The sequence below is a fragment of the Ovis aries genome, chromosome 18, assembly GCF_016772045.2.
Source record: "Ovis aries strain OAR_USU_Benz2616 breed Rambouillet chromosome 18, ARS-UI_Ramb_v3.0, whole genome shotgun sequence".
Lineage (NCBI taxonomy): Eukaryota > Metazoa > Chordata > Mammalia > Artiodactyla > Bovidae > Ovis > Ovis aries.
Window position 1 is genome coordinate 40,001,734 of NC_056071.1, and position 27,603 is coordinate 40,029,336.

Consider the following 27,603-nt stretch of genomic DNA (forward strand, 5'->3'; position numbering starts at 1 on the left):
TTGATGTATAAATGTAAATGTATTTGTACCTACAGAAACACAATTTTTATGTACAGTTTTAGAAGGTTCACTGTCCTCAGGTTAAAAGTCCCATCTGAATCCTTGTACACTGTTGATGGGAATGTAACTTGGTACAGCCACTGGAGAAGGCAGTAGGGAGGTTTCTCAAAAAACTCAAAATAGAACTACCATATAACTCAGCAGTTCCATTCCTGGATACATATCTGAGAGAAATGGAAACACTAATTCAAAAAAACAAACACACCCCAATGTTCATGGCAACATTATTTACAATAGCCAAGATATGGAAGCAACCTAAATGCCTATCAATAGATGAATGGATAAAGAAGATGTGGTGAGTATGTATATATATCTATGTATACATATGTGTACACACAATGGAATACTACTCAGCTGTTAAAAAAACAACAACAATGAAAACTTGCCATTTCCAACAACATGGATGGGCTTGGGGAGTACTGTGCTAAGTGAGAGAAGTCAGACAGAGAAAGACAAATACTGTACAATGTCAGTTTTATGTGGAATCCCCAAAATGCAACAAACTAGTGTATATAACAAAAAAGAAACAGACTTACAGATACAGAGAACAAATTAGTAGTTACTAGCATACTAGCAGTATGCTGCTGCTGTTAAGTCCCTTCAGTCGTGTCTGACTCTGTGCGACCCCATAGATGACAGCCCACCACGCTCCCCCATCCCTGGGATTCTCCAGGCAAAAACACTGGAGTGGGTTGCCTTTTCCTTCTCCAATGCATGAAAGTGAAAAGTGAAAGTGAAGTCGCTCAGTCGTGTCCGACTCTTTGCGACACCATGGACTGCAGCCTGTAGGGGTAGGGAATAAGACATACAAACTATTAATGTATAATGTAAGCTACAAGGATATTATATTTTATAATACCTATAAATGGAACATAAAGTTAAAAAATTGTGACTCACTATATTGCACACCGACTTCCCTGGTGGCTCAGACGGTAAAGCGTCTGTCTACAATGCCAGAGACCTGGGTTCGATCCCTGGGTTGGGAAGATCCTCTGGAGAAGGAAATGGCAATCCATCCAATACTATTGCCTGGAAAATCTCTTGGACAAAGGAGCCTGGTAGGCTACAGTCCATGGGCTCGCAAAGAGTTGGACATGACTGAGCGACTTCACTTACTTATATTGCACACCTGTGTATATTATTGTATATCACTCATACTTGAAAACTGGAAGTCCCAGTCTTAGGAGACAGAGCAAAGGGAAGGGCAAGGAGAGGGAGTGGCAGGTAAGAAAAGAAACATGGATAGCTAAAATGTGGAGTACGAAGAAGTACTCTGAGGGATATAAACCCCATGATATGGAGGAATGGCAACCCACTCCAGTACTCTAACATTTCTAAGTAAATACTAAAATTGAGCCAATTCCCAGGATTTAGAGGGGAGGGCACCAACCAAAGACTTACTGGCCTGGCTTGAATCATGGCTTTCATCAATTCTTATAATCTGGAACAGCCTGACAGAATCGTGTCTGCCTTTCTAGACCTACCTGAATTATTTTTCTCTAATTATGAACCTCATTTTCCTTTTTTCTTATCATTGACTTTAGAACTCTTTTAGGATACTCTGTGTTCTACTTATTCTTATGTCCCATATCCCACAAACCACAGAAGCTTTTTCAACTCTCATTTGAGCCCCGTTGTGATTCGACTTCCTTTTCTTTCCCACTGAACTCCTCGTATAACCTAGGATTGCTCCCCCTAAACCTTATATACCCACTGCCCTTCTTTCCTCCCTTTACTTTCTCTAATATAAGACACAGTTGACCCTCACTTAGAATGTCTTCCTTCCCCATTCACTGGGTACCCTGGTCCTGCTTACTCTTTATTCTAATGGCTACTACTTGCCATTTTCCCCCAGTCTCCCAGTTAGGAATGCTTTCTCCCTCTTTGGAATTCACATAGCATTTTATTTGAACGATTTCTATAGCACTTCTTATGTTCTCTGTTCAAAACTTACATAACTATGTTATCTTCTCTACCAGACTGTTACACCCTCGAGAGTAAAGCCTCTGCTTCATTCATCTTTGTGTTTTCACAGTGCCGAAATCAGTGCCTTCCTGTAATCACTCAGGAAATGTTGATCAGTGAATGAGTGTTTTATCTGTGTTGGTATTATCTTACCAACTAGGCAGTAAGCTGCTTGAATGCAATGATTTTTATCCCCCATTTATTATAGTATTTCTTAGAGTACCTTGGCAATGGCTTATGCAATTAATATTGATTGAATAAATGACAAAGTTAGTTGATTAGTTGTCACTGTTTATGCGCCCCCTTATCTGACTCATTCCTGTTATCTTTCCTAACCCAGCTGCTTTTACCTGGGAGCTCTTTTCTGTTTATCAGTTAAAACATTACCTTTAAAAACATCAGTCAGTCAGTTCAGTCGCTCAGTCCGACTCTTCGCGATCCCATGGACTGCAGCACGCCAGGCTTCCCTGTCCATCACCAACTCCCAGAGCTTGTGCAAACTCATGTGCATCGAGTCAGTGATGCCATCCAACCATCTCATCCTCTGTTGTCCCCTTCTTCTCCCGCCTTTAATCTTTTCCAGCGTCAGAGTCTTTTCCAATGAGTCAGTTCTTTGCATCAGGTGGCCAAAATATTGAAGTTTCAGCTTCAGAATCAGCCCTTCCAATGAATATTTAGAACTGATTTCCTTTAGGATGGACTGGTTTGATCTCTTGGCAGTCTTAAGCGACTCTCAAGAATCTTCTCCAATACCACAGTTCAATAGCAACATAGATTTTATTTAATTCTTCCTTTGAGGGAAAAATATTTTCATTTTAGGGATTTCTTTATGCTATCTTTTTTCTTGTGTTATGTATAACATACTTGTGGTTAGTTGATACCTTTTGATACTAACTTTTCTTTGGTGTCTGGGATAATAGTATGCATGTGGGCGCTTGTTATTTGGTTACCTGCAGGTTCTGTATTATGGGCTTCCCAAGTGTCTCAGGGGTATAGAATCAGGTAAACCTGTAATGCAGGAGATGCAGGTTCGATTCCTGGGTGGGGAAGATCTCCTGGAGAAGGAAATAGCAACCCACTCCAGTATTCTTGCTTGGGAAATCCAACGGACAAGGGGTTGCAAAAGAGTGGACCAACTTAGTGACTAAACAGCAATAACAACAACAAGCTCTGTATTAAATGACTGATGAGAGTCACTAGTGCTGCTCCATTGTAAGATAATAAGAAATTCTTATTCACTTGCAGGGATATTTGGCAAGGGACTAAATATCTGATTATCCTTATGTGTGGAATACCTGCCTACCCCATAGACTTAGAAGGAGCAAATGAGACAATGAACATAAAAGCTCTGTATAAATGTATAGTCATTTTTAGAAACTACTTGAAGGCTTTAGAAGGGTTTTTTTTGGGGGGGGGTGTGTGTGAAATGTTGTGAATTAGGAATCTTTATATGAACTTTGCATTTCTCCAAGCCATGTTGAGAATGAAATTGTGTTTTATGCTTGTAAAGAGACATCATTTTGCAAAATTTATGGAGACAGACCTGTACAAGTAAAAGATCTTCTTTCTGAGTGCTAATTAGCAAGTCTTTTTATGTGTTCCATTTTGTTCCGTAGGGTAGATGACAAGCTTATTATAAGAGGAAACTTTAAAGAAACAAATCCTCCTCTTATTTGTTAAAAGTGTTGTGTAGCAAAAATAGTGATAAATGTGTTAACAGCAGTATTAGTAGCTAATGATTTAAATTTGAGCTTCCGTGGACTACTGAATCATTATATACGGCAAATATCTAGTAGTTGTAGTAATTTCTAGAGGGAAAGAGACAGAATAGAGGGTGAGAAATAATTATAGTCCTTGCATTTGCTCTTGTCTTGTTGAACCTGTCAAAAGGAGAAGCCAGAGCTATCAGTGATGATTTTGTTGTGTTATTTTTCTTAATTTTTTTTTTTTTGGTTGCGCAGTTTGCTGAGTTTTTGCTTGCTGTTTGTTTTGTTGTAAATTAGTTGGTGCCATATATTGAGGTGGGTATATTCCAGTGTTGGCTTGTAGTGTTTTTTTTTAAATTCATAGTGATGTACTCTTGGGAATTATCGAACACTTAGCTGCTCTTCCATAATGGAAGAGGATTAATATTTCTATGAGAAACATTATAAGTTCCTTGAAAGTTTGAAAATAGAGGTACCATGTTACTATTTGAATTCTAATAGATGTTGCCTAAAATATTTTTCTTCCTTTGTTAGATGACTTTAATTCTTGGATTTAAGTGAAGAATTTATGCCTCTCATGAAATCTGTGAAACATGTTTTTATTTTTTGAGAGACTAGAGAGTTTTAGTGAGTGATTCATACTAAGGTGCTCTATTAGTCAGGGTCCTAGCTGGAAAGAGGTGACACAGTTTAAAAAGAATTAACAGAGTGAGTTTAATGAAGGGATTAGTTACCGAGGTGTGGGCGATATCAGGAAACCAACAAGGCATGGAGAAATACCCAGGGGCTAGTGACAGTCAGGAATTTTTACGGACTATCTGCCTGAAGGAGCGGAGAGTGAACCATGTTAGCGCGGCCTGGCGACTGGATGGTAGAGGGGCTGATTGTTGGGAGCTCTGACCGCAGAGGAATGCAAGCAAGGTCAGAACTTCTGTAAGACAGAGGAAGCAGTGTGTGTGGTACCTACAGTGCTCCCACCTTTTCCTCCTCTCACAGCTTTGTATCCTGGGTACCTGCTCTGGCAGATCCCTGCTGAAAGCCAGAGGATAAGGAAATTCAGGTGATAGAATTCACACAGGCCAGCTACCTGGGTTGATCAGGACAGAGAATGAAGCAGAACTTGGGAAAGAGGGAGGGGAAGCAAGTGGAGCACAACAAGTGGAAAATAATCAAAACAGCTTTTTTTTTCTTCATGATTGTCACTGTAACTGTGAATTAGTGACTTGTGATTGATGAGGTACAAAGATTCCTGCCTTCTGAAAGTTTGAAGCTAATACAGATTTCAGTACAGTTAAATTAGTGAAAATTCATGCTATCAGAAGGCAGAGTTTTACTGTCATCAAATTAAGGAACAGAATATTTATATTGGAGATAAACTGTGATGTTAAGTATATTTTGTTGCAGTGGGGAGTAATGGATAGAAGGGCTTACTTTGATAGGATAGAGCTATGAAAAAAAAGTTCTCCTTCACTTTATTAAGTAAAAATAGATGCAGGAATAAAATTTCTGGAAATGATTCTTAAAACAGAAGGGACAAAGACTGAACACTCGTGAGGGGAGTACATGATCCCTTCTTGGTCTTCTTTTACTTCCAAGGAAAGGCATAGAGAACAGCCAGGTGATCCTGATGTGGGTACTGTCTTCATTACTTTCCCACAAGGAGGGAGAAGCTACTGCCTGTGGCAGCGTAGGCAGCTAGACAATATGCTAAATATCCATGGACTCAAGAGAAGTTGCACTAGCAGACTGGCTTTGCGTTATGGAAATGAGGTTATGCCCTTTCTTCCTGTCTGGAGCCCTTCCTGTCTGGACACTACAGATATAAGGAAAGCCAGAGGCCTTTCTGCCTCTTATTCACTTAAATGAGATGAGATGGGAATTTTAAATTAAGCCACCTTAATATTTCAGTCATCATTTAAAGTGAAAGGCATTCATTGCTTGTGAAAGGCAGTGGGCCTTTTGCCACATTAACTGAACTCCTATTCACTCATCATAGATGCTAGTCCAAGCCCACACTTGTATTTTTCCCACCACCAGCTTGGGCTATTCAGTTATCTCTTTTACAGTAACACTCTTTGTCTGCCAGTTTTAACAGTAGTGTGTGTGTGTGTGTGTGTGTGTGTGTATAAAATTTTCTTTATGTGTTTATTTGTGGCTGTCTTGTGTCTTTGTTGCCTTGCAGGCTTTTCTATAGTTGTGACGTGCAGGTTTCTCATTGCGGTGGCTTCTCTCGTTGCAGAGCGGGGGCTCTAGGGCAAGCGAGGGGCTTCAGTAGTTGCGACTCCTGGATTCTAGAGTGCAGGCTCGATAGCTGGGGCCCATGGGTTTTGTTGCTTCACAACCTGTGGGATCTTCCCGGATCAGGGATTGTACCTGTGTCTCCTGTATTGGCAGGGGAGTTCTTTATCATTGAGTCACTGGAGAAGCCCAACAGTAGTTTTTATAACATGAAAGGATCAGAAACATATTGTTGCCTTCATTAAGTAAATTACTGTGGGCCATATTTGGCTATTTCAGTGCTATTTTTCCCCTACATTGTACAATTTTTAATTACCTCAAACTGTAAAGCTTAAAGCATGCTTATACCTGATAGGTGGCAGACTTAGGTCATAGATTTTCCTAGTATTCAGAGATAGTAAATCTTCATTATGTTTTTGGTTTGTAGTATGAAACTAAAGGAGACAGTCAGTTTTGGATTTCTCCCCTGGTGTATTTCCATGAAAATGTTGGGCAGGGTTATAATTAATGGATATTTGGCAAATAATCACATGATGTAGAAGAGAATTACTATTTTATCCATCAAATTTTAAAAATCTTTCCAAAATAATTTTTTTTTCTTTTTGTTAGGCAAATTGTAGCCAAGGATTAAAGATCAGGAATTGTATTCCAGTATTTTATCTTTAAGGATTCTCCTGGTAGTCAGTCTGAAACTTCAGTCTTTGTTAGTTTGGGAATCAAATTATAAAGCAAATATAATGCTATTGGTTAGTGAACAATAATGTTTCCAATTAAATTTAAAAAGCAGGGCCCCTGTATTTGTGTCAACATATATTATAGGTTATATATGTGTGTTATAGTGTGTCAGTTAACAGTTTAAGGAAATAGCCTAAGAATTAACAACTTTTAAACTATGACTTGGAAAGACTCAGGATTTGAAAAACTTCCCCAAATGATTCTTATGTAGATTTCAGAATCATTCTGTCTAGAGCAACTTACCTGATAATTCCTTGATTTATCCAGCCTGTGTTTTGATGGGACCCTTCTGATATCATTCATTCAGTTTTGTGTTTGAAGAATTTCTAAATACTTTGTTCATCATATGCCTGACAGCTAAAATTCCTTAGTATCTTAAAGTTCAGTGAATAGTTAATGGCCAATGGATAGTCAGATTCATATTAAAAACTACTTTTAAGTCTATTAAACATTTATATGTAGAAAAAGGATGAGACTCCCAATCTATCATTTAAGCATTTTTGCGCTTTGTCTTAGATGTTAAAGATTTGATCAGAGTGCTGTGTAGCTCTGAAGAATGTCTTCATATCTTAAGTATGATTTGAAAATGGAGCAAAGCTTTTCCGTGAAAAATGTCAGTCTTTCTTTTGTGAAGTACACCTGGTTAAATACGGTTAAGGTAATGAGGGTACAGCGGTTCTCTTCTTTGGGGCTCATGTTAGAGAAAGAATGTGTTCAGAAAGGAATGTGTGTCATTATGAACAAAACAGCCTTTGGTGGTGGCTCACCAAGAGCATGGGCAGCTTGAGCTTCATGTGCATCTAACAGAGTTTGAAATCCAAAATATTTAATCTTAAGAGTCCAGCATGAACAGACGCTTATAGAAGAACGTTGCAGAAACATTTTTTTAAAACAAGCAGGCTTCTCTAGGTGTTTACTGATCAGCATAAAAATGGACTCAAGACTTGAGGGTTTAATCTTTACTGATAATATCAGAACTGAGGGAGAGAATGAGAATGAGAATGAGAGAGAGAGAGAGAGAGAGAGAGAGAGAGAGAGAGAGAGAGCATGTGAATAGAATATGAGAAAACTGTATGGTTCTAGCCCAAGCTCTTTAGAATCTCCAGAAACTTCTCTTGTCTTCAGTGGTTCACAGTGAACACAGTCTGAATCCCTAGTGAGTTCATCATTAGGGTGAGGTGATTGGAAGCCTGTTGCCTTTGACTCCATTATTGAAAAGCTAATCTCTCTTTCTGAATAGCAGATGTGTGTCCAGATTCCTTTAACAAACTTGAATTCTTAATTAAAAGTGCACATGCTCTCTCTCACCAATGACTTTGAAATACTGTGATTTCCACTAATTATTGTGTTTTGTAATGCTTTTTGGCAGCAATTGGCATAATTTTCTGTGACAAAATTCATTTCTAACGTGAGCAACATAATGATTGATCTTTAAATTAGTAAAACGTATACCCTTTGTGACTATACCAATTCTCTCCTCTGCTGGAATGGAGTATAGAATCCAAAACAGTGACTCATGAAAGAACTATTTATATTCCCTGTTGAAACACAGTCTGGGGGTACATTTAAGGTGAATCTGCCTTTTTAACTTTTTTTTACTTAATCTGCTGCTAATGTTAGTGGACATTTATTGATAGTACAGGGAATAATGTTTATAATTCAGGAAGTTTGGGAGTTATAGACAAGAATGGCAAGGGAGAGCTAAAAAATACTTAAGCAAATCTCCTTTACAGTCAATAGACAATTATGTTTATGCTAAGCCAGCAGAAAATGATTATTTTGCTGCAAGCATCTTTAAATAAATCAAGGAGCATCAGCAGCATTAAATATTAGAACACTGTGAACATTAAGAATAGCAGTTAATTTCTTCTTTTAAGTGTTTGTTGACTTTACATTGATGTGCTAAAGGATTATATCGAATTATTCATCCAGGTATACTTAAGGGCAGTTTTTGTTGTATATTTTTATTAGGTTCCAACACTGAAGTTCTCAGTCAAGCATGGTTATTAGATGCAATTTATGCCTTGGAGACTTAGAATGCCATAGTTGAGTAATTCCACACTGGTATAATTATGATCAGCCTAACATCTGGAATGATTAGTTTTAAATGCTTCAGTTCAGTTCAGTTCAGTCGCTCAGTTGTGTCTGACTCTTTGCGACCCTATGGACTGCAGCACACCAGGCTTCCCTGTCCATCACTAACTCCTGGAGCTTATTCAAACTCATATCCATCGAGTCAGTGATGCCATCCAACCATCTCATCCTCTGTCATCCCCTTCTCCTCCTGCCTTCAATCTTCCCCAGCATCAGGGTCTTTTCAAAAGAGTCAGTTCTCCGCATCAGGTGGCCAAAGGATTGGAGTTTCAGCTTCAACATCAGTCCTTCCAATGAATATTCAGGACTGATTTCCTTTAGGATAGACTGGTTGGATCTCCTTGCAGTCCAAAGGACTTTCAAGAGTCTTCTCCAACACCACAGTTCAAAAGCATCAATTCTTTAGTGCTCAGCTTTCTTTATAGTCCAACTCTCACATCCATACATGACTATTGGAACTAACTGCTCTGAACTTGGACCCAAATCTAGATATGCAGTTATAAATGCAGTTTCCTCTCAATACTCAGGAGAATTAGCAGTTAAGACAATACTCTAAATAATTATTTTTCAAGATGTTTACATATTTTCCAGAATCTGATAGACAACTAACCTCTTATAGTAAATCCCAGAGACTAAAATGCCTTTTACATAGATTACAACTTGGAAAATAACATTTAAACAATATTATTTATTTAGACTTAGACATTTACCCTAGAAAATGGATAGAAAATTCTTCATGGAATTCTTGAGATGGTACTTTATGGTACTCTGTTTTTACCCCTTGAAAATTATTATATTTATTGCAAAGTAAACATTCTCTTTGTTGCTATTAGTATTCCTTGTGGTCAGTAGAGGGAGCACAAGTTTTCTAACAAACCGTCACAAAACTGAAGTGACATCATCAGTGATGGTATAGAGGGGAACAATCTAGGCTAGTTCATATTGGTTCATTTTCCAGGATCTGTGAGAAAAATTGAAATTCATTAAGTAGAAAGTCAAGAATTGTAGAGATAAACTGTAATACCAGATTTAGAGATCATATTTTAAGTTAAGAGGTGAGTAACAAAAACCAACATAATTCCTTTAAAATTGAAAAATATGCATTGTGATGCCCAGATTGGTTAATGATTAATTTCCCTGGAGATTTTGTTTCTCTTTTGTTTACTTTATTTCTTTATAATTTCTGGAGGTCACTTTAGGGTGTCTGGAATAGTACATGTGCAGTGCACTAAAATTTGGTAGAGCGAAAGAGGTGTAGTGATTTCGGTATGGGTCAGTTATGTTTTTGTGTTGTTTAACAAGGGCTAGACATTTTTTTCTCAAAATTGCATCCTGAAGACTGATTACATTGCAATTAGTCAATAGTTAAGAACATATATTTAAGGGGAAAAAATCTTACACCAAAAACTCTTATGAATGTAGCTGGTAGTTCCAGTGGAATGTTTACATGTGTTATGAGCATTTTATGGAACATGGAAGATGATTGTTGTCTGTCCTTGTCAGAAATTTATGATGATGTATGAGTGGTGCTTTTTAAATTACAAACACTCAGGCATCATGGATGCTTATTTGTGATACCATGTTAGTGTTAAGTAAAAGAAAACCAAGACACTTTAATCCCTCTTTCTAGGGTCTTATAGCTATCACTAAGCAGTTTTGTAACAGTTTTGTTATTTTTTAAAAAGTGAAATAGCTCTTTAAATAAGACCAGTGGAAATAGGTTCATTTTATAGAGAAGTTAATTGAGATGTATTGAGATTTAGTGAGCATTAGCATAGTCAACAAAACCAGAATTCAGAGCTTTTGACTCCTGGTTCAAGGAGTTACAAAGAGTTCTTAGAGCTGTAGTCTAGGATAATTAGAAAACATAGGACAATTATTTAAATTCCTGATCCTTTATTAAGTGCCTGTTTTGTGTACAGCATAATTATTTTGTTTGATTAAAAATTGAGAAAAATAACCATCTGTGAAACTATATTGTGTAGTAGTAATACAGTGGGTGCAGTGTGTTTCAACCAAAAAATGTTTATATTATCTTAAAGCTAAAGGTACTTTTTAAGGCTAATAGAAAACCCCTCTGTACTGATTTATCATTATGAGAGAATTTAGAGGAAATAGCCAAGGGGTGGGGGGCATTGTTTACAGGTGAAGAGAATGGCTCTGAGACTGAGGGACTATAATTCTTAGAGGGGGTGGTATTTCACATTTGCTTAAAAAGGATTACTGAGGCAGTCAGGTTGAACTGAAAACTACAGTTAAGAGGGAATGCAAAATCGCGTGATCAGAGAGCTGGCTGAGACCTTAAAGACTGTCTGCCCTTGCATTAATTTTACGGCTAAGGAAACTGAGACCTGGAGTGATTCTGAGTTATTTGCCCAAGGTTAGTCACATAATTTTCTTCCAAATGCCTGGATATGATAACAGAACTGGGAAGGTGGCAAATTATGGAAATACACTGGATGTGCAGAATTGAGTATATTTTTGCACAAGTTATTTCCATCAGTCTTTAAAAGAGGAAAAAGAGAAATGGTTTGTTTTGGGTTTCTTGGGAAGAATAGAATATTTGTATTCAAAATAGAAGAATGTAGTGATCCATGGAATAGTTCAAAAAGTTGGATGAGCTGCCTAATGGCAAATATGAAAATGACCTTGCCAACAACTTCTAGGACATTTTTACTAATAATAGTAATAAAAATAATAAAAATATAACCAACAGCAACAGCTACCATTTACTGAATGTTTACCTATGGCATCATGTTGAGTATCTTATATACATTACTTCATCAAATTATTGCATCCTATGACCTAAGAATTACTATGCCATTTTGTAAATTAGAAACTAAATCTCAAAGAGATTAAGTTATTCCCCTTGTCACACTGGTAGTCAGCTATGGAATAAAAATTTGAATTCTCATTCTGTTTGAATTCCAGGCCAGTGTTTCTGAAGCTTGACTAATGAATAAGCCCTTCTTCTAAAGGAAAATAATCTGCTCATGCCCCAAATAGACTTATTTTTATTAGTAGATTACGTAACTAAGCGTAAACACAAATTCCTTAAGCTTATAGCTCTTATATAATTTTTAAAAACTACAAAACTTACAAATTAAATTCAAGCAAATGTATGAGATCAATAAAATTCAAATTAATGACATTAATTTAATATGAAAGATGAAGTTTTGGCTGAAATGAAAGTACCAATTGCAAGATGAGTTTGTAGCTAACTGCTGCTGCACAGTTACTCTGGGTTTAGTGTGCCAGTACTGCCACATGCTTTGTGAGAGCTTGATTCTGCTGCTACTTTTCTCTGTTCTGTCTTCTTCAAATTGTCCCTTCAGACTCTGTAGTACTCTGTAATAGTATCATTTGCCCTTCACTTGATGCCGTCAGTTATTTATTGTTAATCCGACTTCTGTTCTCATTGGCTAATGCCAAAGTACTACTGCCAATTTGGTGGTTTGGAATGCTGGAACGTCATGGCAGTAAATATTTAATTATAAGATTGTGGTCATCAGGTGATCTAAAATATGTTCATTTTTTCAGTCTGTCATCTAGAAGAAACCCCCAAATTTAAGAAATTCATAGTGTCTACAGATTATAACCAGGTCTCCTGAGTTTCTGCTTACAGAAAAAAATTGCACTGCACTTTCCCTCAAAACTCAAAACCTATTACTATAACTATACTATACTATACTATACTATACTATACTGTAACCTATTACTATAACTCAGAACTATTACTGTGGGATAATAGTGGAGACCCAGGAAAGCCTCCATCTCCATCTACTTTCAGTGCTGCCTTAGTTCAGGCTACCCCTGTTTTGCATCCAAGTTTCTGCCACAACCCCTAGTTTTATCCCCACCAAAGTATTCTCTACCGTATAAACCACAGGAGCGAGTTTTCTGGAATACAGATTTAGAGCTCAGCTGGGTATCACTTCTTTCTGGAAGCTTTCCCCTGTGGTTTCTTCTTGTCACTGGTTTCCTCACCCCATTCATGATCACCTTCACCATCCTCCTCTAGATTGAATTAGTTATTTTTCCTTTGTTCCTCGTTTATAACTGCATAACACCCTAGGTCTGCCTTTATTATAACCCTTATTAGCATATCGTGTTGAATCCTTAATTTGGGGGTTTCCCCAAGTAGGCTGTTAGGTTCTTGAAAGTAAAGCATACCTTGTGCATCTTCTAGGTAGCACATTGTGTGTGTGTGAAAGGGAAGAAGATCCTGATGATTCAGCTGTGATCATGAATCACAGGTCAGTTTTAATTTTAGGAGTGAGGAGTCAAAAATTGGCAAGAACGAAACAGACATTTCCTTATCTTTCCTATTCATGTATGTGAAATTTATACAGATTACCTAAACAGTTAATATGATAGAATCTTTTAGTGTGTAGGCAACATAATTTTGGAAGTATTTCCATATGGAATTAAATAGTAGCATCACTTTGCTATGGTTTCTGTTTTCTCTCGGTTAGGTGCTGTCATTGTCTCCACGCCTCAGGACATCGCACTTATGGATGCACACAGGGGGGCTGAGATGTTTCGAAAAGTCCACGTGCCTGTAAGTATTTACACCTTCACTGTTGGAAAAATAAGAAATGCTTCTAACTGAAAAAGCAGATTACTGAGAAATACAAAAATTTAATTTAGTCCTGGGTGGAAGTCTGTATGAGCACCCTACTTCATTTTTTGTTGTTGTTGAGTCGCTAAGTCATGTCCAACTCTTATGCGACTCTATGGGTTGTAGCCGCCAGGCTCCTCTGTCCATAGGCTTTCCCAGGCAAGAATACTGGAGTGAGTTGCCATTTCCTTCTCCAGGGGATTTTCCTGACTCAAGGACTGAACCCACATCTCCTGCATTGGCAGGCAGATTCTTTATACTGAGCCACCAGGAAGCCCATACTTCACTTTAATTGTTACTTTAAAAATACACATATACGGGGAAACAGGAATGCACATTATATTAATCAAAGAAAATTATGAAACATCCTTCAGGTATGAGTTTTCTTTTTTTGTTATGAGTTTTCTGAACAATTATTCCCTCTCTCAACTATTTGTAGCTGTCACTGACTAAAAAAATAATGAGAATTTTGGGAAATTATTTAGGTAGATGACTTTTTTCCTTCTGTCTTCTACAGTTTAACTCATTTATAGCTCACCATCTTCTTGAAAGTAAGAATTTGCTATACAAAGTGGCAAAAAATAAAAATTTTATAAAAAGGAAAGAAAGGACAATTAAAATCAGATGGAGTCAGAGTGAAGTCTGTAAACGATGTGCATGCTATTAAGGGGCTTAGATGTGTGCTAGCAGTATGCCATGTATCTTCAGGCAATCACAGGGAGAGAAATATAGGGCCATTATAAGACTGTCCATTTCTGTGAGGTTAACTAAAAGAGCTTGAAGCACTATTTATAATAGCCAGGACATGGAAACAGCCTGAATGTTCACTGACAGATGAAAGGATAAAGAAGATAAACTATTACTCAGCCATCAGAAAAGAATGAAATAGTGCCATTTGCAGTAACATGGATAGACCTAGAGATTATCATACTAAACAAAGCAACTCAGAAAGAGAAAGAGAAATACCATATGATGTTACTCATATGTAGAATCTAAAGTGCTATACAAATCAATTTATTGATAAAACAAAAACAGACTCACAGACATAAAGAACAGACTTGTGGTTGCCATGGGGATGAAGGAATAGGGAAGGAAAGGAACGGGAGTTTGGGGTTAGTTGAAGATAACATAGATATATATATATATAACTGAGTCACTTTGTTGTGCAAAAGAAGTTAACACAACATTGTAAGTCAACTATACTTCCGTAAATTTTTTAAAAAAGAGCTTGATGCTCAAAAGAAGCAGAACTGAGAGGAGAGGCATTACTCTTTCCTAGATCCTCAAGAATACTAATAAAAGAAACCTTGTAGGTAATGAACACATTTTCATCATCTTTGTAACCATAAATAGAGGGTTCTTCCTCCTAGTGTGCCTCATCAAAAGCAAGTGGATTTGTGCCAAAGTGTGGTTTAGAACAGGTGTTCAGTATGAAGCCAAAATGATGCTTCCATCTCCGAGGTTCCCAATGGCTTTGTTTAATTCTTGGTTAGATTTTAGAGCTTATAAAGTGGAACTTTTTGTTTTTGTTTTCCTTTATGGTTTATTGCAGGGTATTTAATATAGTTCCCTGGGCTGCACAGTAGGACCTTGTAGCTTATCCATTCTATATATAATAGTTAGCACCGCTAATCCCAGACTCCCAATCCAACCCCGTGACCCTGGCAACCACAAGTCTGTTCTGTTTGTGAATCTGTTTCTTTTTCACAAGTGAGTTTATTTGTGTCACATTTTAGATTCCACATATGAGTGACATTATATGGCATTCATCTCTCTTTCTGGCTTACTTTGCTTAGTGTGATAATCTCTAAGTCCATCCATGTAGCTACAAATGGCATTATTTCAGTCTTTTTGATGGCCAAGTAACATTCCGTTGTATATGTGTGTACACATACCGCATCTTTATCCATCCATCTGTTGGTGGACTGGGCGTTTGGGTTGTTTCTGTGCCTTAGCTGTTGTAAATAATGCTTCTGTGAACATCGGGGTGCATGTATCTTTTTGATTTAGTTTTGTCTGCATATATGGCCAGGAGTAGGATTGCTGGATTATACAGTAGCTCTATTTTTTGGTTTCTGAAGAACCTTCTTACTGTTCTCCATAGTGACTGCACCAATTTACTTTCTCACCAACAGTGCAGGAGAGTTCCCTTTTCTCCATGCTTTTGCCAGCATTTGCTATTTGTAGGTTTTTTAGTAATGGCCTTTCTCTTTGCAGTTTTGATTTGCTTTTCTCTAATAATTAGTGATTTGAGTATCATTTAATGTCTTCTTTGGAGAAATGTCTATTTAGGTCTTCTGCCCGTTTTTTGATTGGGTTGTTTTTTTGTTATTGAGTTGTATGAGCTGTTTGTGTATTTTGGAAATTAAGCCCTTATCTGTTGCATCATATGCAAATATTTTCTCCCAGTCCATAGGTTGTCTTTTCATTTTGTTATGGTTTCATTTGCTGTGCAAAAGCTTATAAAATTAAATTTTAGCTTGGACAAATTTTAAAGCAATAGTAACCAAATACCTGCTTCAGATAGAAAACTGTCTCGATAAAACACTTAGTTGAACAATTTTATTTCCTATTATGCCTTCCAAGATAAACTAGATGCAAGTAATGCACCTACTCAGATAACTAATAAGAAAACTTATATGAGATTTTAAAGTATAAATCAGCAAAAAGTTAGATAGTTATCCACCCAAAATTATGAGAACAAGTAATTCATAATCCGTCTTTCTGGCAGGAATTAGATAACTGAGCCGATGCTCTGTTACTGCCACTCCAAGGTCAGGGTAATAACCGTTCTATCAGCGTATAAGTGAGTGCTTAACTTCTAGTTCTGTAAGATGAGTGCAGAGGCAAGTGTCCAGCTCACTCAAAAGGAGCATGAAATCCTTGAGAGAAAAGTTTTTAAAAGAGAGGAAGCCAGAATTTTCTTACGTGGGTGTCACTAAAGGATTAAAGTTGAGCTGTCAACCAGAAAGTATTGTGAGGAAGTACTGGGCAGCATAAGGCTTATGGGACTAGGGCAGGATTAGTTATGGAAAAAAGGAGATGTTCGTAAAGTGAAAGTGAATGTTGGAATATAAATTTGCAGAGTCAGAGCAGTCCTGGGTCATGACAAGGTACAGGAGATGGTTGGTCATGGCTGTGTGGGGCTGACGAGGAGTGGAAATGAAAGTCTTTGGAATTGCATAATCCCTCTGTTATTTTTTTGACATTGTCTATTGTCTTTATTATAGCCCTCATTCTTCACCCATTTTAATTCTTTGCCTTCTAAACTGCAAAAAATTTGGAAAAGCGGTAGAATGTTGTAGTCAGCTCTTAACCTGCAAAACAAGACAGGTGCTCAGTAATCTTTGCAATTAAATGAATGAGAACTTCCCAGCAGAGAGCTCTGTAAGCAGTTAGAGGACAGCCATGGTGTAGCTGCCTTGTGAAGGGAATCCTGGCTTTGAGCAAGATGTGGATTTGATGACCTCTGAGATCCTTCTGGCACTTAAGAGCCTTGCAGTCTGAGTAATGGTAAAGCATTTGAAATTAGAAAGTGTTCCATAAATGCAAAGGAGAAATGTTATGCTTTGTTTATACCACTTTATTTCATTTTTTCCCTGGTTTTTAGTCTTATTCTCTTTTTCCCCCTGTTGAAGTGCATTAGTTACCATGGAAACAGTGATGTCAATGGAATTCATTGGTATGGTCAGAGTTTATTAATGTCTACAAAAATGTTTTGAAATTAATTTAAATAATTTCCTAAAATTCAAGGCTCCTTAGGGGAAGGAGAAGAAGAGCTAGTAAATTCTCTGTTCTCTGCCCAAAATGGTATCAACTTTGCCAAATTCTTGATTATGTCAGTATTTGTAGATAGACAGTTTTAAAAAATAACAATAATTTTTTCATCTCACACATTTTTAATGATGATTATGTACTGTGTCATTCTCATCCATTTTTTTGCCTTTTATAAGGAAAGCCCTTATAAATGTTAAAAAGCAGAAACATTACTTTGCCAACAAAGGTCCATCTAGTCAAGGCTATGATTTTTCCAGTAGTCATGTATGGATGTGAGAATTGGACTGTAAAGAAAGCTGAGCGCCGAAGAATTGATGCTTTTGAACTATGGTGTTGGAGAAGACTCTTGAGAGTCCCTTGGATTGCAAGGAGATCCAGCCAGTCCATCTGAAAGGAAATCAATCCTGAATGTTCATGGGAAGGACTGATGTTGAAGCTGAAACTCCAATCCTTTGGCCACCTGATGCGAAGAACTGACTGACTGGAAAAGATCCTGACGCTGGGAAAGATTTAAGGCAGGAGGAGAAGGGGACAACAGAGAATGAGATGGTTGGATGGCATCGCCGACTCAATGGACATGAGTTTGAGTAAACTCTGGGAGATGGTGATGGACAGGGAGGCCTGGCGTGCTGCAGTCCATGGAGTCGCAGAGTCGGACACGACTGGACTGACTGATAAGGAAGGCCCAGACACCTCAATTTAGGGCCCTTCCTCTTCTGTTTGAACTGTAAAGTCACAGGGATTTCACTACCCAGCCCCTTCTTCTTAGGTAATCTCCTTTCCAGATGTTGAAAAGTATATTAAAGTATGTCATTGTTTAGTCGCTAAGTCATGTCTGACTCTGTGCAATCCTATGGGCTGTAGCCTGCCAGGCTCCTCTGTCCATGGAATTCTCCAGGCAAGAATACTGATGTGGGTTGCCATAACCTTCCCCAGGGGATCTTCCCGACCCGGGGATCGAACCCATGTCTCCTGCACTGTCAGGTGGATTCTTCACCCCTGAGCCACCAGGGAAGCACATAGTAAAGTATTTTTCCTCTCTTATTCTTTCTATATATAAAGGGTCAGTTAGTCATTTTAGTTCAACAAATACTTATGTTTATTTATTCTGCAAATATATATTTACTTACACTGAGTGCCTTCTATAAGCAAATTACTATGGTAAGCTCAATTGATGATTTTTTTTTTTTTAAGTGAGAATGAAGCCTTTTTCTTCAAGCACCTTATCATCTTGTAGACTAACTCCATTGTGGTGCAGGGGCTCTGAATTCTGAGGGACATGAGAACTCTTTCTTCTCTGGGCTATCAAGGAGAATTTTCATGGGAAAGCCATGTTTGGCATTCTTTTTTTTTTTTTTTTTTTTAATGTTCCTGTAATTTTGTACATGCTGGTCCCTGGCTTGAAAAGCCATTTCCAGTTCATATTCATTTTTCAAATTCCTGCTCAGGCATGACATCATCTAGGAAGCTTTTCCCAACCTGCCAGAGAAGGTTAATACTTCTTTCTGTGAGCTACTTGAGTGTATATCTAGTTTGCCTCTTATTCCACTATAAGTTTACCTATCAGTCCCAACAGAAGAATCTGAGTTCTTAGAGGGCAAGAAACATATCTTAAATATCCTCAAATGTTCCTTCCTACACTAACATTTGACCTGTTATATAATGCCATCCACAATCTGCTGTTCCCAGCTCAAGGCCGCTCTGATTGGCTTTCTCTCTGCCCCAGGCAAACAGGTTGTCTTTCACTTCTTTGAGATTTCCATAGTTTCTCTTCTCATGGTCCTCAGCGTGCTGTTTTCATATCTCAGAACCCTTACCCTCACTTCTCACTTGGTAGATCCTTTTTATCCTTTGGTGCTTAAATTAAATGGCTTTTTCTCTTGGAGGCTTGCTCTGACCCTATTAACGAGGTAAGCTGTTTCTAGTGTACGATTCAGTAATGCTCTGCTTCCCCTTTCGTAACTGTTTTCACATTTCGTCAGTATTTTCACATTATAGTGCCATACTGTCAACTCTGTGGGTACAGGGACCAGTGACCTCCTACTGTGTCCACAATATATGAAAGTGAAAGAAAGTGAAAATCACTAAGTCGTGTCTGACTCTTTGCGACCCCATGGACTGTAGCCTGCCAGGCTCCTCTGTCCATGTAATTCTCCAGGCCAGAGTCCTGGAGTGGGTAGCCATTCCCTTCTCCAGGGGATCTTCCCAACCCAGGAATCAAACCCAGGTCTCCCACATTGCAGGGAGATTCTTTACCAGCTGAGCTACCAGAAGCCCCCAGAACCTACAGCTGCTCACTAAATATATACTAAATGAATGAGTGGAGGAGGATTGTTATTAGTTTATCATGAGACTAGGGAAGGGACAGAATTCAGTCTGAAAAAAATGAGGAAATAAAAAAATGAGTGTTCAGGGTTATTCAGTTTGTCTATAGTTGAATTAATATATTTCTATGTGTCTTTGCTAGCTAGGCTCAGGTTCGGTCAAACCTTAAATACTAGGTTAAAGAATTTGGACATTCTTCTTGAAATGTTTAGAGGCATGCATAATGAATGCTGGATAGGAAACAGACAAGATTAGAATGGAACATAGAAAGAAATTAATCTTGTGGAGATAAGTAGAATAGCAGCCAGGAGTATGGAGGCAATAAGAAAGCATTAGCAATGGTCAGAGTCATTCACGGTCCAGGCTGTGACCCACCAGTGAGTCAGGATATCAATACGGTGAGAGATATAACCAAAGTTTTAAAACAATATCAGGGTAAATTGCTCTTAGGAAGAGAAAGTGTTACTTCATAGGGATATGGTCTCAGTCATAAACACATATACATGTGTTTTTGTATTAGATCAAGATGTCAAATATTTCTCTTATAAAACAGTTATAGAAACTTGCAAAAACACTAGTGTAGGTGATAGGTTCAGTTCAGTTCAGTTCAGTCGCTCAGTCATGTCCAACTCTTTGCAACCCACCAGGCCTCCCTGTCCATCACCATCTCCTGGAGTTCACTCAGACTCACATCCATCAAGTTGGTGATGCCATCCAGCCATCTCATCCTGTCATCCTCTTTTCCTCCTGCCCCCAATCTCTCCCAGCATCAGAGTCTTTTCCAATGAGTCAACTCTTCGCATGAGGTGGCCAAAGTACTGGAGTTTCAGCTTTAGCATCATTCCTTCCAAAGAACACCCAGGGCTGATCTCCTTCAGGATAGACTGGTTGGATCTCCTTGTAGTCCAAGGAACTCTCAAGAGTCTTCTCCAACACCACAGTTCAAAAGCATTAATTCTTCGCCACTCAGCTTTCTTCACAGTCCAACTCTCACATCCATACATGACCACTGGAAAAACCATAGCCTTGACTAGATGGACTTTAGTCAACGAAGTAATGTCTCTGCTTTTGAATATGCTATCTAGATTGGTCATAACTTTCCTTCCAAGCAGTAGGCATCTTTTAATTTCATGGCTGTAGTCACCATCTGCAGTGATTTTGGAGCCCCCCCAAAAATAAAGTCTGACACTGTTTCCACTGTTTCCCCATCTATTTCCCATGAAGTGATGGGACCAGATGACATGATTTTCATTTTCTGAATGTTGAACTTTAAGCCAACTTTATCACTCTCCTCTTTCACTTTCATCAAGAGGCTTTTTAGTTCCTCTTCACTTTCTGCCATAACGGTAGTGTCATCTGCATATCTGAGGTTATTGATATTTCTCCCGGCAGTCTTGATTCCAGCTTGTGCTTCATCAAGCCCAGTGTTTCTCATGATGTACTCTGCATATAAGTTAAATAAGCAGGGTGACAATATACAGGCTTGACGTACTCCTTTTCCTATTTGGAACCAGTCTGTTGTTCCATGTCCAGTTCTAACTGTTGCTTCCTGACCTGCATAGAGGTTTCTTAAGAGGCAGGTCAGATGGTCTGGTATTCCCATGTCTTTCAGAATTTTCCACAGTTTATTGTGATCCACACAGTCAAAGGCTTTGGCATAGTCAATAAAGCAGAAATAGATGTTTTTTTGGAACTTTCTTGCTTTTTCGATGATCCATTCGGTGTTGGCAATTTGATCTCTGGTTCCTCTGCCCTTTCTAAAACCAGCTTGAACATCAGGGAGTTCATGGTTCATGTATTGCTGAAGTCTGGCTTGGAGAATTTTGAGCATTACTTTACTAGTATGTGAGATGAGTGCAGTTGTGTGGTAGTTTGAGCAGTCTTTGGCATTGCCTTTCTTTGGGATTGGAATGAAAACTGCCCTTTTCCTGTCCTGTGGCCACTACTGAGTTTTCCAATTTGCTGGCATATTGAGTGCAGCACTTTCACAGCATCATCTTTCAGGATTTGAAATAGCTCAACTGGAATTCCATTACCTCCATAGCTTTGTTCGTAGTGATGCTCTCTAAGGCCCACTTGACTTTACGTCCCAGGATGTCTGGCTCTAGGTGAGTGATCACACCATCGTGATTATCTTGGTTGTGAAGATCCCTCCTGTACAGTTCTTCTGTGTATTCTTGCCACCTAGTGAGGGTCTAATTAGAATAATGGCAATGAAAATGAATAACATAATTAACATTTTGGAGGAAGAACAGACATGCTTAGCAATTGATTACATAGGGTAGGGTGGTTTGGAAAAAAGTCAGAAATCAAAGGGATTTTGAGTTATGCTGCCGTTCATCAATGTACCAGGAGCTAGTTTTTTACTCTCAGGATTTTGGTGAACTAGAAATAAGAGATTAGATTCTCAGTCACAAATCCGTATCCTATTCTCTAAAGATTATGATTTAAAAGTGTTTGGCAAGGAAGAGACTGGTGTTGGCCTTTTTAGTACTATTCCATCACATGATATATGTGACTGTCCCTTCTCTTCACTGTACCACATTTTTTAATTTATCTATATAGTTGTAGCCTTTTATACACAGATTTTTTCTAAGTACATGGAGAGCTATATTCTTTAAGTATATCTTTTATGGTTGCAAGTTAAATTACTTTAGAAACTGTATTATAATGTTAAGGCAATAGAGTGCAGCTTATAGAGGCATTTTTACATAGTAGTTTAGAAGAGTGAACTCAGGAGAGTGAATGCTAGAATTCAAATCCCAGATCTGTCACATTTAGCAATGACCTGAGCAAGTTACTTAATCTGTGCCTCAGTTTTCTCATTCATAATATAGGAATTATAATAGTATTTCCCTCAGAGGATTGAGGGAAAAAATGAGGGCTTAGTATAGTGCTTGGAACAATCTAAACACTTGATTGACATATATAATATTATATATATATACACACATATAATGTAATATATATACACATATATAATGTTATATATATACATATATAATGTTATATATATACATATATAATGTTATATAATTAATGTTGCTTATTATTCATATCATGAAACATAAATTTATAATTCATAGGTGTTCATGTATTGGCCAAGGTATTTTGACTGGTCTCTTTATTTGCTAATAAGAATGTTAAAGAAGAAAATTTTTAAAAATTTAGGTGAATAGGGTCTTTGAGATCTCCTTATTTGTTGAGTATTTTTGTTGGGCCTAATTTGTTCTCTTCATATATTATTAAGTTTCTAAAGTTATTTAGAGTCTGAAATTCTGTATTACTTACACTTTACATTATTTAATGTCAACTAATTGGTGTCACAGACAGACCTCAAAAGGTCTATAATGATGCAGATTAGGTAGAATTTTATTTCTTGCTTATATAACAGTACTAGTATGTGAACAGGTGAGCATGGTGGTTTTTATTCCTCAAAGTCTTTTAAGCTTAAAGACCACTGCCATTTTAAAATGTGACTTCTAAGGTCACCCTTGGGCCATCCTCATTTGAGCTAGCCAGAAGAGAAAGACAGTACAGCCATGTCATGGGAGATTTTTATGGACGAGGCCTAGCTGTGGCACGCATACTTCTATACTTCTGTGCCCATTCTCTTAACTAAAGCTGTGTTATGTGACCACAGTCATATTTCTCAAGGAGCCTGGGAAGCACAGGATAGCTGTATGCTAAGTATGAAAGATGAGAATGGGTTTTGGTGAGCAGCTAGCTGTCTGTGCTGCAGTTGACCTGGCAACAAATATATTAAAGGTTAGTTCTGGGCACTGAGCTTTTTTTCCTCCTTTTAATTAATTTTTAAAATTCTATTAATATAACTATTGCAGCCTTACAAATAGTTAATTATTTTATAAGAGAGAGATTGGAATTTTGCTTTCCCTGTGGTTTATTTTTTCTGCTGGCTAAAAGCAAACAAAAAATTAAGAATCCTACTGTGGTATGGAACTTTGTCGTATTTATTTGTAAGGGTTAATGATTATATTGTCTCCTAAGAGAAATTAGATGATCTTAGAACCTAAAATAATTGATTCTTATCATTTTTTTTCTTAAACCAAAGACCCCATAAGTTGTTCTGAGTGATGAGGATCAAAACTGTAGTTCATTATTTTTCTGGCACAGTCACCATTCATGGCAGTAGAGTATCCATTTGGACCAGGAGTTTCACGTCTTCACCCTTGAATGCCTTCAAGAGTCAAGTGTTCTTTATATCTACCTGGGAGCTTTTTCAAAATCTAGTTTGTCTTTTGGACCCTGAAAGTTCAATTTTAATACCTCAAGTCTACCTACCTTACAAAGCAATTTAGAAACAGGTAACCTTACATGAAGATAGAGGCAAGCGACACATTTATTCTCTTCATTCTTGAGCATAATTTTTCGTCTGTGATCATCAAGTTGTCTTGTTTGAGTCTCTGAAAAGTTTAGTGCTTAGTCTTTCATCACTGGGCTTGAAGGCCTCGGAAGGTGCTATTAGAATTCATTCTAGGAACTCTGTTAGTTTGCACATGATGTATCTCATGTGGCTTCCTTCTTCACAACTGGACAATTTTTCCATTTTCAAAAAGTGACTTTTCTTCAGTCACAAGCTTTGTAAGACTGAGTAGATAGCATTCTGCATCTCAGCCACAGTTTTATCTTAGAGACTGAAGCTGTTTGCTCATTTTTGTCTTCCTCCAGCATCTCTCAGCGGCCCATGTATGCTTTAAGTGGGAATGCCGTTCTATGTGATTTACATGAATTACCTAATCTAACCCTCACAATAAATAACCCTTTGAGGTAATAACATTATTTTCCCCATTTTTCTTACATGGAAACTGTAGTACAGAGATGAAACATTTTACATAAGGCTGCCTATCTGTTTAGTGGGTCTCTGGGATCCTACTCTAAATGATCTGCTTTCCAGAGTCCACATTCTTTAAAAAAAAAAAAAAAAAAAGAGAGAGAGAGAGAATTTTATTAATTGAACCCAAACCCAAGACTTTGGGATTAATCCAACTCTTAGGAAGAATAAAAAACACATTCCCTGGTGGCTCAGCTGGTAAAGAATCCACCTGCAGTGCAGGAGACCTGGGTTCGATCCCTGGGTTGGGAAGATCCCCTGGAGAAGGGAACGGCTACCCACTCCAGTATTCTGGCCTGGAGAATTCCATGGGCTGTATAGTCCATGGGGTCACAAAGAGTCGGACACGACTGAGTTGCTTTCATTAACTCAGTCAGGTTACAGGCCATAAAAGACAACAGCAGTAACTACACCAAATATTAATAAGACTAAGAGCCTTTTTGGAAATGGACAATTTTCTGAAATGCTTGCTGAAACTCTTTGTTAAACACAGTGTATATTACTGGTTTTATGAGGAAGTTTAGATAGCCTTGCCAAGTGAAAAAGTCCGAAGGACTGGGTGGGCCCAGCAGGACCCCTGGCAGATAAGGAGGCCTGAAGATTCAGCAAAGAAGGGTAGCCAGCAGATGATAAAGGCCCCCCAGATGCTTCCCCAGGTTTTTTGTGGCTTTCCTCTCTCAAGCAGCAGAAATCCTCTTGTGCTCCAGAACACTATCCACAAGCTTGATTTTCACATGGTTGAAAATAAGAGGGGAACTGATCAAATAAGAGTGCCCCTCATGAAGGCTGGCTTTGAACGAGCAGAGCAAGGACCTCGCAGTCTTTGATGAGATGTTGGTGAAGTACTTCCCATAAAGTAATAATGGAGTCAGGATGTGGTTCCAGGTGTTTGTGTAGATTTGTCCATAGAGGATAATGAGCAATACAGGCGGGATGTAGAGGGCCCCACAAATGGAATAGATAATGTAAGAGATCAGTGAAGTATTCACCAGGCAAGCTGATATTTCTTCATGAGCTTTAGCCTGCTGCCACAAGAGTGATGGGATGGAGATGTGGATGAAAATGGCCCAGATGATGGCAAGCATGGCAGCCACATGGCCCACTGTCTGGTGTTTACTGTTCTCCAGGGTATCAGTGATGGCCCAGTACCAGGATGGAGGCTTTGCAGCATGTGATGTCAGAAGATGACCAGATGTCACACAACTCCAGGTGTGGGCAGTTGTATGTGTGATGCTGATGAACATGCCCAAAATAGAAACTAAGGGGTCAGTCATGGCCAAGGAGCCAATGAAGTAGTTGGCAGGGATGTAGAACTTCCTGGTCTTGGAGATGGTAGTAAGTACAGAGGCACTGGTAAAGAAGACGGCCAGAGAAATCTTGAGTGCTTGAAGAACCCCTCTTTCCTAAGTCCCTGGAGTTTCTGTGGCATTTGGGATCTCTTGGGAGCCACCTGCAGAATGCCTCCACTGACTGGTTTGAGGGGACATTCTAGGTGACTCTCTCTTTCCACAGACTTTCACACATACAGCTTCTTATTTCATAGTTGTCCTGCTCACAGAATAAAGTCATCCTTCTGTTTCACACTGGAGGGAGTCAGCCATCAGAACAGACTGAGTGAAAAGACCTCAAGACTCAACTAGTTAAGGAACACTGAGGTGACTACCAACCAGATTCTGCATTCTTAATTGCTATTTCTGTGAGTTATCTAGAGTTGAGGTTTAGTAATGTGGATATCATCAAATATCACAGGGTTAAGAAGATTAAAAAATAATTTAGCGTAAGTGTTTTGTGACCCATCTCATAGGTTGTTGTGACAGTTAAATAAGATTACACGTGTAGTACTTAGCATAGGTCTTACCTCATGACATTGTGAAGGGTAGCTCTGAATGTTATTGTTATAGTGGTAGATTTTAGAAGTCATTACAACCTCTCATTTTAGAATTCAAGGCTTGGAGAAGTTAAGTCATACCTCATGGATCCAGAAGTAGTTGGTCCCTGAGAGAAGAATGAATGCAGGCCTTCCCTACTCATTGCTCTGTCTATTGCCAGACTAATTTTGAAAGAGAAAACAAGAACGCCAGTCTCATTTTTTAAAATTATAATATCTGTACACATGCTTTAAAATATACCGGAACCCCTGGTTCAAGGCTAAATGGAGAACTGAAAAGCACTTGTGAATCTAATCAATTTTAGTTATTATTATTCATTCTCTGTTTAATGGTGAGTTTTTCCTCTTCATTTTTTCTTAAATCATAACTCTTTATCCTTGTGACAGGTTCCAGCCAGCAAGAATTTAACCTGATTGTAACCTTGAGAAATTGGATTATATAGTAGCCTGAAAATCTTGCTTGTTACTTACTTGACTCTAGGTTTAAAATGCCAAAAAGAAATTAAAACTGGAGTCTTCTGAGTTTGCTTAATTCAATACATTTAGACACAAAAATCCAGCATTTAAGGGCAATGTTGATATTTCAAGAGAGTCAATTTTTTAAAAGTTAATAAAAGAAGTGCCCTTCTGAGCCAGTGATGGATTAGAATCATGTAAGAATAGCGTGCTAAAGGTTTGTGGTGGCTGATGCTAGGCAGGCATGTAGCATTTACTTTCTTGCAGTGAAACCAGCTGAGGTAAAAAGAAAAAAGGATCTTATACTTTGATGAGACATTAAAAAATGGTTGAGCATGCTCACAGCTGCGTCTCAGTGGTTTTATGTAAATTAAGCTGTGGCAAAGCATCTGTTTTCTAATGTTTCTATGATCAAAGGATATACAAAATAGCTCTACAGTAAATACAAACAGCTTAACAACATATAAAGTATTCACACAGTGTAAAGCTTTTTGGGGGGTGAGGGGAGGGAGTGATCATGTGGATATGTATTCCTTCCTATTTAAAGAATTTTTATGAACAGCATTGTAATATGGGTATTATAAGCTTCTGTTTTATCACATTAGCTACCCCTGTTCAAAAATCATTAATTATAGAAGACTGGTCTTAAATGACTAGGGCAGTGTTTTTTAATCTTTTTAATACTGAAAGCTCTCTTTTAAATTTTCTCCCACCCAATCCCATGTTTTGAAAAAGTTGTTCAGCCACATAGTCTGTGTATCTTAGGAAGTAATTTGTTTTCTCTTTTCTAGTTAAATAATATGTGTGTGTATCATTGTTGTATGAACTTCTGAGCAGAAAGAGATAACCACGCATGAGTGTTATCACACCCAGTTGATATAATTTC

General features: G+C 38.1%; 2 protein-coding genes across 2 annotated transcripts in view; one reads left to right on the forward strand and one right to left on the reverse strand.

Moving 5' to 3' along the window:
* The window catches only part of NUBPL (NUBP iron-sulfur cluster assembly factor, mitochondrial), a 229,892-nt gene that overhangs the window by 171,556 nt on the left and 30,733 nt on the right, over positions 1–27,603 (forward strand). Inside the window, exon 8 of the mRNA XM_004017882.5 lies at positions 13,274–13,359. Coding sequence (XP_004017931.4) covers positions 13,274–13,359 — 86 coding nt within the window. The remainder of the gene's footprint in view (positions 1–13,273; positions 13,360–27,603) is intronic.
* On the reverse strand, positions 24,575–27,423 carry LOC132658121 (5-hydroxytryptamine receptor 1D-like). Its single transcript, XM_060401792.1, has one exon. It carries the CDS (start codon positions 25,645–25,647, stop codon positions 25,051–25,053), a length of 597 nt encoding a protein of 198 aa, XP_060257775.1. The 5' UTR covers positions 25,648–27,423; the 3' UTR covers positions 24,575–25,050.

Bases quoted from the DNA above. Each gene is read 5' to 3' on its own strand.
- LOC132658121 (XM_060401792.1), bottom strand. From the start codon at position 25,647: ATGACTGACCCCTTAGTTTCTATTTTGGGCATGTTCATCAGCATCACA.